Below are 15697 nucleotides of genomic sequence, written 5' to 3'. Positions count from 1 at the left end.
CCCGTTCGAGCACGAGCTCAAGCCTGTAGAACACACTCGAGAACAAGTTTGAGCTTGGCGCCTAACTCGGCCTTGGCCCGACCCGTTTACACCCCTAATTATGCATTCGTGGGGGACCTTAGAGTAATTTGCTCTTTTTTAACATTTATTTTAACCAAGGCTAAAATTTCTTTAGTTGAAGGTTTATTTTCACCTATTGTTCCTGATATTTGGGTCTTCTATCAGCGCATTCCCTAATTTCCTTTTTATACCTGTAAACCCCCTGAGTTTTGATCTCATGGCTAGTAAACTCCTTCCATTTAATTTTTAGTTGACGTCATTAACAGACGCTGATGTGGCACTTAAATAAAAAGATCACTCCACATCATTTGACACTCATCAAACCTTAAACATACAAAATGTCCAAAATACCCCTAAAAACAAAAACAATCATAAAAAAACTCAAACTATTTACCTAATTGCCATCACCTCTAACCCCCAACCATTCCTAAGCCCTGCCGATGTTACCCTATCGCCGACTGCAGTTACCCAACTCCCAGTCACCTCCACCCCCGACCATCTCCTCAAACAAACAAGTTCGTCTTGCCTGAGACGAAGCTATCTAGTTCGTCTTAGGCAAGACGAATAGAGATGAACCATGCGTTCGTCCAAGGAGACGAGCGGTTTGTTCATCTCCTCTAACGAACATGTGGTTCGTCTTCGGAGATGGCAGGGGTGGAGTTGGGGTATAGGTGGCTGGAGGTGGGCGCGGCGGCGGCAGAGCTTAGGGGCGGCTGGGGTGGTGACATTTAGGTAAATAGTTTAAGTTTTAGTTTTAGGATTTTAGGTATTTTAAATATTTAAAGTGTTTTGATGATGTGCCATGTATTTTAAATTTTTAGGTGTCATGTCATCAAAATTAGCGGCGTCAACAAATATTGGATGAAAGGAGTTTATTAGCCGTGAGATCGTAACTCTAGGGGTTCACAGGCCGAAAATAAAATTTAGGGACTGATAATTAGAGCATTGTTTTAAAAATCGGACCGGCCGTTTCAACCGGGATCTGGCTAGCAATTCGATTTTTTAAATATTTAGAACCGGAAATCTGGTTCAACCGGTTTGGACCAGATTAAACCGGAAAACCCGGAACTGGTGAACTGGAATCGGATTGGACCCGACAGTTCGATCTATATATATACACATTATTTGAATTAAACTTTATATTTTCTTGCTTTTTTAATTATTTCTTTCTTATCCGGATTATTTTTTACTAAAATTAAAAAAATTTGTAAAACGATTTAATGTTTATTTTACTTATTTAACATTTGGTAATAAACCATAATAAATGATTTAATTACTAATTGAGTTAAAAGTGGTACATTTATAGCATTTAGATCAAATCAGTTATATGTTTTCATGTCGATTAGAGTTATATTTAATTTAAATATGGAATTGGACATTGTAATTTTAGAAATATATTCATACTTTAATTTTATTAGCTTAATTATTTAATGGCCAAAGTTATAAAAACCCTCAACTTATTCAGAAAGTACAAGAAAGCCCTTATACTTTTTTTAGTCCAAAACGGCCCTTTAATTTTTGTTTCCGAACAAAAAAACCCTTCCGTCCAAAATCTCCGTTAAATAGTGACATGGCACATAGGGAAAAAATTCAAAAACATCCTCAATGTTTAAAATACTTACCAATTTTATGTTTTTAATTTTTTTTAACCTTTTTCACCATCTTATTCATTTAAACATCAATAATTAAAACCAAATCAAATTAAACCAAACACAATAAAAAATAACTTATCCTAACCACCTATTCACCCATTGATTTCAGGGCCGCCGCCTCATCCGTCACCGCTCCACCCACCACTGCTGCCTCGCCCACACTCCCACCGCCGCCTCGCTCCATCCTTTTAGGGATGAACCATTACTGTTCATCCCTTAAAGGGATTGTCACGATCCATTTTAGGGTATGGGTAATGTAGTACCAAAACCCGTAGCTAGCCTTTCATTTAACATATAAACACATAAACCTGCAGAAAACCAATGCTCGGGGGCAACCGAGACTTTAGCCTAAATCTAGCAGTTATAATATTCAACAGTTAATATAACATGTTTATCCAATTTCGAGTCTAAAATAGATTTATCATAAACCAATGTGAATAATATAACATGCCAAAGCAATATAACCAGTCGAATCAATCCGATAAAATATATAATAATAATAAAGACGTTTGGTTACTACTGCGGTCTAAGAATAAAACAGTTTTACAGTTTATCAAAAATAAATAAAACCTCCGAAGAAAAGTAAATGCGGAGATCACCAAACTCTCTCAGATCATAACCCTGGGAAAAATTGGGAAAACAACGGGGTCAGATATACTGAGATGAGTTTATACCACTATCTACATTTATTAAGTGGAAAACCTTTAAAACCGTTTAAAACATTTAAATACGATATTACGAATAATAGTTGGAACCCTAATCCACAATTCTAAATAATATACATAATCCAATAGGTCTGGTCCCGGGAGCTGAGCTACACCGAGTTACCACTGACCACACTTACCATATCCAGAGTCCCGAGAGCTGTGCTACACCGAGTTACTCTATTTGGTCCCGAATGCTACGCTCACACCGAGTTACCACATTTCCATAATTACCTTACCCAGATCATTACCGGTGCGCACGCAGTCCAAATGATGTCCATTAGGCAGCATGTTCCAACTAGAAGCCATAATATAAAAACAGTTCGAAATATACGTGTAGTATATATATTTAATATTAAAATAACAATTTACTTAATAAAGCGGTAAATAGTAAGTACAAACTCACTGCTTGCTAATCCACGTGAAAACCGGCAAGCAACTAATCCTGGTTCGCCTCTGGAGTACGAACAATAGACGGGTCTAGACAAATAAAATAATTATTAAAAACAGACTCTAACTCTAGAGAGTACTAGACACCATATAGGACTAGCACAAATAACACGCCGGAATTAAATAATCCAAAGCAACACAAAAATACCCAAAAGGTAATAAAGCCCAATTAATATAAGTCTATTGAGTTCTCGCTTGAAATCCAATTTATAAATATTATTTAATAATCTTTAAATAATAATTAATTTCCAAATAGTGGGTTAGCCGAGTTATCATTAATTACCAAGCTAACCTCACTTGTCGGATGACCCAAGTCTAACCCGACTCAAAACGTTTATCAAATATAAACCCGAGTTTATATTTATAAAATAATTCCATAAAATAATAAACCATTTTAAAAGCGGAACTCAATAATTTCAATTTTAATTAACCCAAGTTACAATCCAAAAATCTACCCATTTTAAGTTTAATAAAGTTTAGGGACTAAACTGTACTTTAGCCAATTAGGGACTAAACTGTGCTTTTGCCAATTTGATATCCGAAATCAAATTTAATTGCTTTTGTTTATAATTAAAACAAAATATTAGGTTATTAACCCAAAGCTCACTTAAATAAATTATAAAACTCATTTAGGGACTAAATTGTAATTTAGCCAAATATACGTTAAAAGATATTCGAAGTCCAATATAATTACCCGAGTAATTATATTAATTAAAATTTCTGAATTCACTTCCGTTTATAACATTTAATTACAATTCAAAACGAAATCCAAATTATTAGGTAATATTTAACTTTAAGGATTAATTTGATTTAAACAAAATAAATACATGACTAACATAGCCATTTGACCATCTTCTCATTTCAAAACAACATGAAACCCGCCTACCTCGTGAACACCAACATGCCAAAAACTCCATTGTTAACCTACTGAACCTTACTTTAATCACAAAACCTACTTAGATCTTTAAACAACTCAAAGGCATGATCTTAAGGCATTAATCATAATCTAGCAACAACAATATGAGGATAATTCGGCAATCACACAACAACACATTTTCATACCAAGCCGACGAAGAGAACCGCCGAAATTCCTAGAGATTCAACTACGATTTCGCAAATTATCATTACTAAACGATTAATACCCGTAAGCCCAGAGATTATAGTCAACAATAACATCAAAATCAAGGTCAAATAAAACGAGAGGGACACGGCAGTAGCAACAAAAATAGAATTCATAACTTTGAACGGAAACCGTACGACGATTAAAACGAGATCGATAGCGTACCGTTTACGAAAATGAGGTGGGAGATCGAATGTACGCGAGTCTAGATCGTCCGGAAACAAACGATTTTGATTTCGATCTAGAAACGGATGAGAACGATCAGAAATACGCAATGCCGTTCGAAAGTAAAATCTGAAATTTCAAAACAACTTACCGATGATTTTCAGCAAACTTCAAGAGTGATTTTGATCAGCGAATCTTCAGAGAATTGGATGAACAATGGCAGTTAGGGTTAGCTTGCAGCAAGGAGAAGAGATTAGGGTTGGAGTTTCGTCATTTAAAGGCTCCGAAACGGAGAAATAAATCCCCAAACACCCCTCCCCCCCCCCCCCCCCCCCCCGCCGCAAGGCCCATTGCTGGTCTCGTACGAGACCAGCAAAAAGGCCTTTGTTCTTGTTCGAGAACCACGTTCTGGAACGAGAACAAAGAGGATTAACACAGGTCTCGTTCGAGACCTGTGTTATTTCGAACGAGAAATTGGCTTTGCCAATTTCCCTTGGGCCAAAAGGAGTTGATTAATTTTCTTGGGCCCAAGGCTAACCCAACGAACTAACTTGAACCGACAACCAATTTTGAATAATTTCAAAACACTCGGAACCACGTCGGAAATTACAAAAAAAAAATTAAAATTTTACGGGATATTACAGGGATGAACAGCAGCTGTGTGTTCATCCCTTTTAGGGATGAACATGAGTTGTTCATCCCCTTTTAGGGATGAACACACAGCTGTTGTTCATCCCTTTTAGGGATGAACACACAGCTGCTGTTCATCCCTTTTAGGGATGAACTGCCACTGTTCATCCCTTTTAAGGGATGAAGATGAATGCCATTGTTCATCCCTTTTAGGGATGAACATCTCAGTTCATCCCATAAAAGGGATGAACAGTGCATTTTCATCCCTTAAAAGGGATGAACACCACCGCCGACAAAAAACATTGATCGCCGGAAAGAAAATGCTGGCGGTCGGTGAGTGGCGGCGGCCGGAAATCAGTGGCTGATTAGACTTTGATTAATTTAATTGGATTTTGAAGTGTTTATTTAGTTTTTGATAGGTTTAATTGAATTTTAATTTATAATTTTAATTAATTATAGGTTTTTAAATAATGAAGAGGGTGAAAATGATTAAAACAATTCATAAGTATAAAATTGGTAAGTCTTTTAAACATTAAAGATGTTTTTAACCTTTTTTCTTATGTGCCACGTCATCATTTAACATAGATTTTGGGCAGAAGGGGTTTTTTGTTTGAAAAAAAAAATTAAGGGGTCGTTTTGGACCAAAAACAAGTTTAAGGGCTGTCTTGTAGTTTTTGAATAAGTTGAGGGTTTTTTTTTGTACCTTTAGCCTTATTTATTTTATTTAATATTTGGTAATAAATAATAAATGACTTTAATTACCAATGAGTTAAAAATGGCGAACTTATAGTATTTAAATCAAATTAATTGTTTATTTTTAGGGTTAATTGCATATAAAATCATAACTTTTACACAAAGTTTCAAAAATAATATGACTTTTAAATCGTGGCAATCATAGACATTATCTTTCATTTCTTTTCAATTTCATCATGGGCACATTTTTGGTGAAATTTCGCTGACTTGGACACACTATGGAGTTGCCACGTGTCATGCCACGTCAGAAAAAATGTCACTAAAAATTGCCGATGTTATTTTTGAAAATAAATGAAAGGTGGTGTCTGTGATTGACACATTTTAAAGGTCATGTTATTTTTGAAATTTGGTGCAAAGGTCATGATTTTATATGTAATTAACCCTTATTTTTATGTTGATTATAGATATATTTATTTCGTATATGGAATTAAACATTGTGATTTTGGAAATATAATCATATTTTAATTTTAGGGTTTTTTGTATGATATAGCACATACTTTAGCGTTTTTTTCGTTTTAAGCACATACTTTAATTTGTATCAACCGGTAGCACGAACTTTCAAATGTTTTTATTTATTAGCCCAAGCCTCATTTCCGAGCTGATTAATCCTACGTGGCACGCCGGAGGTCCATGTCATCTTCCAGCGTGGCTTCACCATACGACGTCGTTCCGTGCTCCCTCCAATACGCTCCATATTTACTCAATACGGCGCCGTTTTTGTTAATTAAAACGGCGCCGTTTCAATCAAAACCAATTTTCCCCCTTCCCCCTCACTCCCGCCCGACCTAATTTCTATTTCCCTCTCAAATCCCTAATAAAACCCCTAATTCCCCTCTGAAATCCCTAATTCTCCAAATCCCTAATTCCCCTCTGAAAAATTCCTAATTCATATCCTCCTACACTTGGTTTCTTGTTACCAAGTTTGAATGACGAAGCATGATTACGAGACAAGTACCGGAAGCAGTGCCGTTTACTCTGAAGCAACGAGTTCAGAATTCAATGCCATTCCTCAGAAGCATTGCTGCCATGACGTTGCTGCTTCTGTGTATACGGCATACACGAAAGGGAACCCTGGAAGGAGGTTTTACCGGTGCAAGTTTAGAGAGGTAAATTTTCTTATGACCTGCATTTGATAAAGTTTGTGTCTGCTCTTGGATTTGATAAATTTTGGGTTTGGTCTTGTAGTTGATAAAATTTGGGTCTGGCTGTATGTTAGGGTTGTGACATTTAGGTTGATAAAGTTTGTTGTTTTGTCTAACTATTATGCATTTGATGGTTGTGTGAAGCATGATGACTGCAATTTCTTTGAGTGGATCGACCCAGAGGTAACTGGTCGTGAAAGAAAAGTTATGACCAAGTTAATTGATAAGAGGGATGCACTGGAAGAGGCATTGAAGGTGAAAACTGAGGCGGAGTCAAAGCTTAGAATTGAGCTGCAAAGCAACACATGTAGGATGACTGCTTGTCGAGGACTTCTAGGTGTGATGAATTGGAAAGTGGAGGAAGCTGATCGTAAGAACCTTGAGCTGCAACAAACGGTGAATGAAATGGCTGAGATGAACTCCAGAGTTGGGAAGCAAGCTGATAAGCTTGGAGGCATCAAGGCTAAACTGTTGCAGGACAAAAAGAGTCTACAGAAGAGAAATCAAGTGCTGATGAGGATCATTTGGTTCATAATTATGCTGCTTGTGATTGTTTCAGCGATTTCTTTTAATTATTGTCAGGCTGATCAGAAGATGCTGGAGTAACCTTGATGGTTGTTAGTTTATAGTAATGTTATGTTGATGTTAATGTATTTTGGTTCTAGAATGCTGGTCCTTAAGTTGCTGTTAGAATGTTAATGTATTTTGGTTGTAGGATGGTTTATTCTGTTTATTATGCAACTTTATTAGGATGGTTGTAGGCTGGTTTATTGCTGTTAGAATGTTCAAGTATTTTATGCAACTTTATTATGAGTTTATGCAACTTTTGAGTTTATGCAACTTCAAATTCATACCATATATAAAGCATTGCAGGTGCAAAATGGATACAAAACTGCATAACCTAAATAGCATAACCTGTATTAGTAATAGAATGTATGTAACTAATGTAATTTACAAACTGTCATTCTATCAAAACCTGCTACAAGCAGGTGCAAAAAATGGGTCTAGCAGAACCAGCAACAACCAGGTTCCACAAAACTAACCTATAAACCTGCAACAAGCAGGTGCAAAAAACTGGCATTCCAGTTGCAAAATAACTGTTCTAGCAGTTACAAAAAGCCTGCATAGCAGTTTCAAAAAGCCTATACAATTTCAACTAATCTAAGGCTAAGGCTTAGTTACACTAGCTTGAGAACTGGAGGTCCCATAGTTTGGCACTCCTCCATTTCCAGTAGCCCTTCCACGTCCTCTGCCGCGTCCAAATCCTCCACGAGGTGGCTATAACAAATTACAAAACAACACTATCAACACACTGTTTACTTATTAAATGGTTTTGCAAGTTAAATTATGAAAACCTTACCCTTGTGTAGATGTTGCCACCAGGTTCTGAATATAACCTGGTAAAGCCACCATGTGTTGGAGCTGTGGTAGCCATATTTGGCTGAGTTGTGGTAGCCATTCTTGGCTGTTGGTATGGGGTGTGTGCAGTCATTCTGGTTCTTGCCTGAGATGAAGCTGGTGTACTTGCACTTCGAGTAAGCCTGCCTCCAGGAGCCTTTGCAGCAGGTCCCTTTGCAGCAGGACCCTTTGCAGCAGGTCCCTTTGTAGCATGACCCTTTGCAGCAGGTCTACCCCTCTTAGGTTTAGGTGCACCTGAAGATTCACCAGGTTGGGCTATAGGATGCTTTCTAGGTCTCCCTCTTGGAGCCTAACAAATACAGAACACACCAAATTAACATCAAAATATCATGATAAAACATAGCAAAACACACAGAATTTACAATTAAATAAACTCACAGGGGGCTTGTCTGGTCTCCTAACTGCATTGTTATATTTTGCGAGACAAGTTCTTTTGTTATGCCCAACTTGATTGCAAATTTTACATGTCATTTGAACACCATGTCTGGTCATCTTGTCCATTTCCAATTCCTCAATTCCCTTTCTTCTTTTTTTCTTGGGCCTCCCTGGCATCTTCTTGAAAGGTGGGGGTAAAATATTGTTACCAGTTGCTTCAGGCCACATTTTTCTCCCATTCAATGGTTGTAAAGCATACCTATAGGTTTCAATATATAATCCCACACTATAGCAGTTGTCCACAAAATCTGCACAGTCTTTGTGCTGCCAGGCCCTACATGCACATGTACCATTGGGCAGGTCCACCACAAATCCATCCTCCCCAATGCTAACCTCAAATGTGTCACCCACTGCTGGCTTGACAGAACACATCCTACTGTAATATTTAATTTCCTCTAACTTTTTTCTAATCCTAGGACAAATTGTATCAGTTCCCCACACATATGTGTCAGTTTAGTGTGAGTCCTCTCCATAAGATTAACCCTAATGTCCTCTAGCATGTCTATAATGTGCTTGACCCTAGCCCTAACAATGTACCCATTGAAGGTTTCACATATGTTATTGTCTATCATATCATTTTTACTATGCTCAGAAACATAAGCCTTACAGAATTTGGTGGGATCCCTTTGTATGAAGTCCAAATAGGCTGCCTCATTTTCATCCATCAGTTTTGTCAAAGCCAACTTCAAGCCAGCCTCATAAGTTTGTCTTGCTGCAATCCAAAATAATTTCTTCAATGCCTGACCCTTGAACTCTTTCTTCCAATTGCAGTACACATGTCTTGCACAGTTTCTGTGTTGGGCCAGGGGTGCCAGCTTTCCTATGGCATTGCAAAGGCCCTGTTAGACAAATATCCAAAACATGCCTAAAAATTAACCCATGCCAAAACATGCCAAAACATTAACTAACAGTTTATAAGTATTTAACATTAACAGTTTATAACTAACACACTTAGTATTTAACAGTAACAGTTTATAACTAACACACTTAGTATTTAACAGTAACAGTTTATTAGTATTTAACACTAACAGTTTGCAATAAAATAGGGTTCATACCTTTTGTTGATCACTTATAAAAGTCCAGCCTAGCCCATCCCCAAGATTTAGCTCCTCAAAAACAATGTTCATAAACCAAGTCCAAAAATGTTCATTCTCACTTTGAACTACTGCCCAAAACACAGGATACATCTGATCATTCCCATCTTTTGCAACTGCAGCTAATAGGGCCCCACCCAATTCTGTTTTCAAAAAACACCCATCAAAACCAAGCACCAACCTGCAACCTCTTTTGAACCCTTCTCTTAAAGCACTGAACCCAATAAAAAAATCCCTCAAATGTACCATCGGCTTCATTAATTAAAAAATCAAACCTGCCAGCTCTATCAACCCTCATTAACTCTGCCTTGTATGACCTCAATAAGGCATAATGTTCAGTAACTGAACCCTTTAACATTTTTGTAGCCTCATACCTAGTTCTATAACATTTGAATTTTCCTGCATCAACTGCATACTTCTCCATCAAATCACCTGCCAATTCCTTTACATCCCAATTAGGATTTCTCCTAAATTTTGAGATAAATTCCTTTGCAATCCAATTAGATGTAGCAGCTCTATTCCTTGTTACTCTACTACATGTGTGATTGGGTTGTAGCTTCCTAATAGCAAAAGTGTTTTCCTCCCTTATCAAGCTAGCATACAATCTCCATCTACATCCCTCATGACACACAGCCTCAAACTTATTGAAATTTCTCCTAACAATTTTCACATTACGTCCAATTACAATTCCCCACTTCTGCACAGCCTCTTTTAATTGTTGGCAGCTTTCAAACCTCATGCCTACTACAAACTGCAAGGACTTATGATCACATCTAGGGTCATAGACCTTCCTCATCTTCCTTTGCAGTTTATCTACCTCATCCAAGTTCTCTTCCTCAGATGTGCCAAGAGAATTCACATCACACTCACTGTCTCCATAATCAGAAGCATACCCAGCCGCCTCATCTGCATTTTGAATTGGTACCTCAGCACTATGATCAACAGTTTGTCTACTGAAATTATCCAGACCAGACACTGCAACATGGTCATTGGATACTACATTTTTGTTTTTCTGGTGGAGTAACCTTCTAGAGCATATGTATTCTTCGTCGTCTGACATCTCATCGTCGTCTAATCCATCATCAGTTTCAGACCCATCAGGATAGTAGTGCATCTTCAACCTCATCCTCTTCAAGTTGTGCCAAGCCTGCCCTTGTATCTTCTCCAGTTCCAGCAATGGGTGCCTCCAAACCACCAACATCTTCATGTTCTTGATCATTCTGTTTCTGCTTCTCATTGCTTGTGGTTGCCTCAAATACACCTGATAATGAAGTGGCTGGTTCATTTTCAAATTCTACCCCTGCTCCACTAGCATTGTCAACCCCTGCTGCACTAGCTTTGTCAACCCCTGATCCACTAGCACCTAAATTGTCATCTACATTGTCTAACACTATGGAGTTTTGAGTAGGAAGATAGTCAGCCACTGCTTCACTCCCACCTGCATTGTCACAAGAATCCAGTTTCTGCCCTTCCACATACACATCTATTTTATCATTCCCAAGCATAACAAATTTCACCATCTCCAACACAGCTTTATCACAATCTAATGCTCTTAATCCACTTTTTAACGGCATACCAGGGACTCGATATCTAATTTTACTGTCTTTAAACCCTAGTTTTTCAGCAAACTTTTGAATACATAAAAATTGAACCCTATCTGGACAGTAACCATAATCTGCCTCTATTCTTCCCCCCATGTAAATCATATCACCACTGGAAGTATGAAAATCCCCATCATAATGATACCACATAGAAAACCCAGATTGCAATATTCGTTGCTGCATACATATTTTGTTTATCAATGAAAATGTTTCTTACCCTATAGAATTTAACTAAAGCAAATAACAAAATCAAAAAACTTACCTCAACTAGAGATGGAGTGAGAGGACTTCCACCAGGAGGAACAAACACATGCACTGGATTCTTCTTGTTCTTCTTCATAGCGATCGCAAATTAGGGATTTAGGGATTTTAGGAGACAACAAGCACAGTCAGATGGAATCGTTTCAATGGAAAATCGTTTTAGGGATGATAGCAATTTTAGGGATTTCAGAAGAGAATTGGGGATTTTAGGGATTTGAGAGGGAAAATAGGAATTAGGTCGGGCTGGGTGAGGGAAAATGAGGGGGAAGGGGGAAAATTGGTTTTGATTGAAACGGCGCCGTTTTAATTAACAAAAACGGCGCCGTATTGAGTAAATATGGAGCGTATTGGAGGGAGCACGGAACGACGTCGTATGGTGAAGCCACGCTGGAAGATGACATGGACCTCCGGCGTGCCACGTAGGATTAATCAGCTCGGAAATGAGGCCTGGGCTAATAAATAAAAACATTTGAAAGTTCGTGCTACCGGTTGATACAAATTAAAATATATGCTTAAAACGAAAAAAACGCTAAAGTATGTGCTATATCATACAAAAAACCCTTAATTTTATTAGTTTAATTAAGGTCTAAATGCACCAAAAATCATCACCTTTCGCGTGTTTTGCATATTTAACATAAGTTTTTAATTTTGACAAAAAAATACATGAAATTTCCAATTTTTGCAATTAAGACACTAGATGTAAAACGTCACCATTTTTCAAAGAAAACGCAAACATGGTCTTAATTGCAAAAATTTGAAAGTCCGCATACTTTTTTGCCAAAATTAAAAGTTTATATTAAATACGTAAAATACGCAAAAATTGGTGATTTTTGAGGCATTTAAGCCTTTAATTAATTAAAACTTAAAAGGATGTAATATTTATTTTAAGAAATAATTATATAATAGGAGTTTGAAATGATAATGCCTAAATAAATGTTAAAAACATATTCGATCTGACTTTTAAAACAAATATAAGCTAAATATATTTTTTTATTTACTTATCGGGAACCGGCGGCCATAATGGTTCGGCCACCGGTTTGATTTTTAAAACACTGGATATAAGGCCCAAATGTTAAAAATAATAGGTGAAAATAAATTTGAAGTAGAAACTAAACTATAGGAAACAATATGGCTTTTCAATAAAACACACTAAACACATACTTTTTTATATAAAAGACTGAAATTTCATTAGATGAAGGTAAATATTATATAAATAAGTACGACTCTTCAATACAATAATAACGAGTGAGTTAATTTTAAAAAAAAACGGCGAGACTAACATAGTGCAAAGTAGTCATCAACAATGGTTTTGAGACCTAATTTCTGAAAAATCAAAAAATTAAATAAAAAATATTCTTCAAGACAGTCTAACATCTATATCATCACTAAAGGACAAATTTAATGCATTTATAAAACTTTAGAAATTATTTTCAAAGATTAAATGCTGAGTCTTTAAGCAACAGATTTTCCATCGACGTTCAAAATTTTAGCAAGTCTACCACAATCAATCCAACTACTCCAAAAAAAAGTTGAGCCATAACTAAGATACCATTATCTATAAAATTTCAATCCAAAAAAACCAACAATTCGAAAGTGGACGCCGAGATCTATAATACCATCAAAATTCAGGATTTTTGACGGATTTGGTCTTATAGAGCTTAAGAAACTTCATTTTAGTGCCTCTTAAAAAAATACCAATTTTATGCATGTATTCACGGAATCCGCATTCTTCAAATGTGGATTCCTGACTCAATCCGCATTCTTGCGCATTCTTAGAATGCGGATTGTATGCTTACTTGTTTGGTAAAGAAATAGATTTAGTTCCTAATTTAAACCAACTGATATACTGATTCTTTCTTATTTTTATTTTTATATCAATAGGAAATATGGTTAATAGTATTCTCAATCCTTCATTTCTTTAACTTATACAATCTTTTTTTAATTTTTTTTTATCTTAACGATCAAATATCCGAATAAATTCAATTACTTACTTATTATTTAAGTGTAAAATTAATTTATAGTTGTCCTAGGAAGCAGGTCGTAATTATAGAAATTTAAAATTTAAATTTAGGAATTTAAATTTTAATAATCGGTTTTAAACGGAACAAATGAAGTTTAGAAGATAAATATATTAGAAATTAATATATCAATGTACATCTCTAAATGTAGAGTTAAAAGTTTTGAAAATCTCGAAATTAAAATGTCAAAATTTAGAAGTTTCGACGTAATACAAAAATATTTAAGTTAAGATATATATATATATATAAATTATATCTATATTAATTTAAAAATTAATAAAGGTTGACAGTGGTTAAAAAAATTCAACCTCTGTTTTGAATTTTTTTTAAAGGTTTTATTGGGTTGAAAAATATTTCTCAACCCCGCTCAACCTTCCAAATTGAGATGTTGGATTATTTTCAACTGAATTTTTTTAAATCTTTATTTTATTTTATTATTTTCTTAAATATAAAAAAATTAAATAAACACTTACCTTTCTTTACGGTCCGTTTACTTTATTTTAAAAATTCATACGATTACTTTATCCTCTTCTTTCAAACAAAGTTTTACTTTATTTTATACAAAAAGGTCAACGCGGCCTCTGAATTTGTAACAGAGTCATTTAACCCAGTTTTTTCTTGTTTGAGCAACTAACCCCAAAACTCTTCATTTTTGGATCAAATAACCCTATAAGTTATATTTTTATTATAAAAATAAATTTAGAATAATTTTATCGCAACAATTAGACATTTTTTTTATTTCTATTTTGCATCCCTCGCCTCCGATTTGTATTTTACACATTTTTAAAATACAATTATGGGGTTATCTAATCCAAAAATAAAAAGTTTTGGGGTTAGTTACTCAAACAAGTAAAAAGTGGATTAAATGACCATGTGTCACAAATTTAAGAGATGCGTTAACCATTTATTCTTTATTGAGGAAATTACACCATTTACCAAAAAAATAAAAAAAATTACAAAACTACATGTTGATTTTTTTCATTTACAAAAATCCTAAAAATATTTATAAAAGTACCAAAAAATAAAAAATAATTACAAATATACGGTGTATACTGTGGATATAATGTCAGTATACTAATAAACTAACATTATATCAACATTATATCAATATCATATCAAAAGTACCAACATTGTGCATACTGAGATTTTATTAATATTAAATAAAAATTTACCAAAATTACATCAAATCGTATACTAAAAATTAAATAAATAATATACCAAAATTATACCAACAGTATACCAAGAGTATACACATCAAAATATACTGAAATTTTATTATTACACCAACATTATACCTCATCGTATACTAAAAATTAAACTAACAATATACTAAAATTATACCAACAAAATACAAATTCTCTAGTTCATTATCAATTATAGTGAAAAATACATATAAAAAAAAATTATACATGATATCAACTAGAAAATATATATAAAATTTTATAATCGATATATAAAAAATATACTGAAATTATACGAATAATAAACCAAATACTATTTTTAAATTATCTGATTTATAGGTTTAATATTCCAAAATTATACCATAATTATACCGACATTATACACATCGTATTTTTGTAAATAATTTTCATTTTTTGGTAGTTTTGTAATTAATTTAAATCAATCGATATTTTTGTAAATAAAAAAAGTGTACATGTATTTTTATAAATATTTTTAAAATTTTAGGTAATTTTGTCATCGTCCCTTATTTATTTTATTATTTTCCCGAATATAAAAAGGTAACCTTTTTTACTATTCCTTACTTTACTTTAGAGCATCTCCATTGCATATGCATATGCTATATAGTATGCTATTTTTAGCACAAAATATGAAATAATGCTAAATATACCACGGATTTTAAATTTGATCTCCAGTGCATATTGCTATATTAAATGCTAAATTATTAATATAATATTAACTTAAAAAGCGTAAAATATTTATTTATAAGTTTAATTTTAATTTTGATATTTAAATTTCATTACTAATCACTAATTATATATTAGAATATAAATCTTTAATAAATAATTTTAATAGCGTATAATATTATTTTTAAATTTAAATATACATGATAAAAAAATTATAAAATTTATGTTTTTATTAATATGCTATTAGTTAATTATTTGAATTTTTTTTAATAGTAATTATTTATTATTATTATAATTTATTAATTTAAATTTAAAAAATTTATGTATA

At 34.2% G+C, this 15697-nt stretch overlaps 1 protein-coding gene across 1 annotated transcript; it reads right to left on the bottom strand.

Annotated features, from left to right (window-relative positions):
• Positions 1–8925: 8925 nt before the first annotated feature.
• LOC126661612 (uncharacterized) lies at positions 8926–10684 on the bottom strand. Its single transcript, XM_050355464.1, has 3 exons — positions 9871–10684; positions 9586–9767; positions 8926–9369 (listed from the first exon to the last, which is right to left on the bottom strand). The coding sequence occupies exons 1-3, from the start codon at positions 10682–10684 to the stop codon at positions 8926–8928; spliced, it is 1440 nt and encodes a 479-aa protein (XP_050211421.1).
• Between the last annotated feature and the right edge of the window lie 5013 nt (positions 10685–15697).

This window comes from Mercurialis annua, linkage group LG8 (assembly GCF_937616625.2).
Source record: "Mercurialis annua linkage group LG8, ddMerAnnu1.2, whole genome shotgun sequence".
In the NCBI taxonomy this organism is placed as follows: domain Eukaryota; kingdom Viridiplantae; phylum Streptophyta; class Magnoliopsida; order Malpighiales; family Euphorbiaceae; genus Mercurialis; species Mercurialis annua.
Note: the sequence above shows the minus strand (reverse complement) of the source record. Positions and strands in the feature narration are given on the sequence as shown.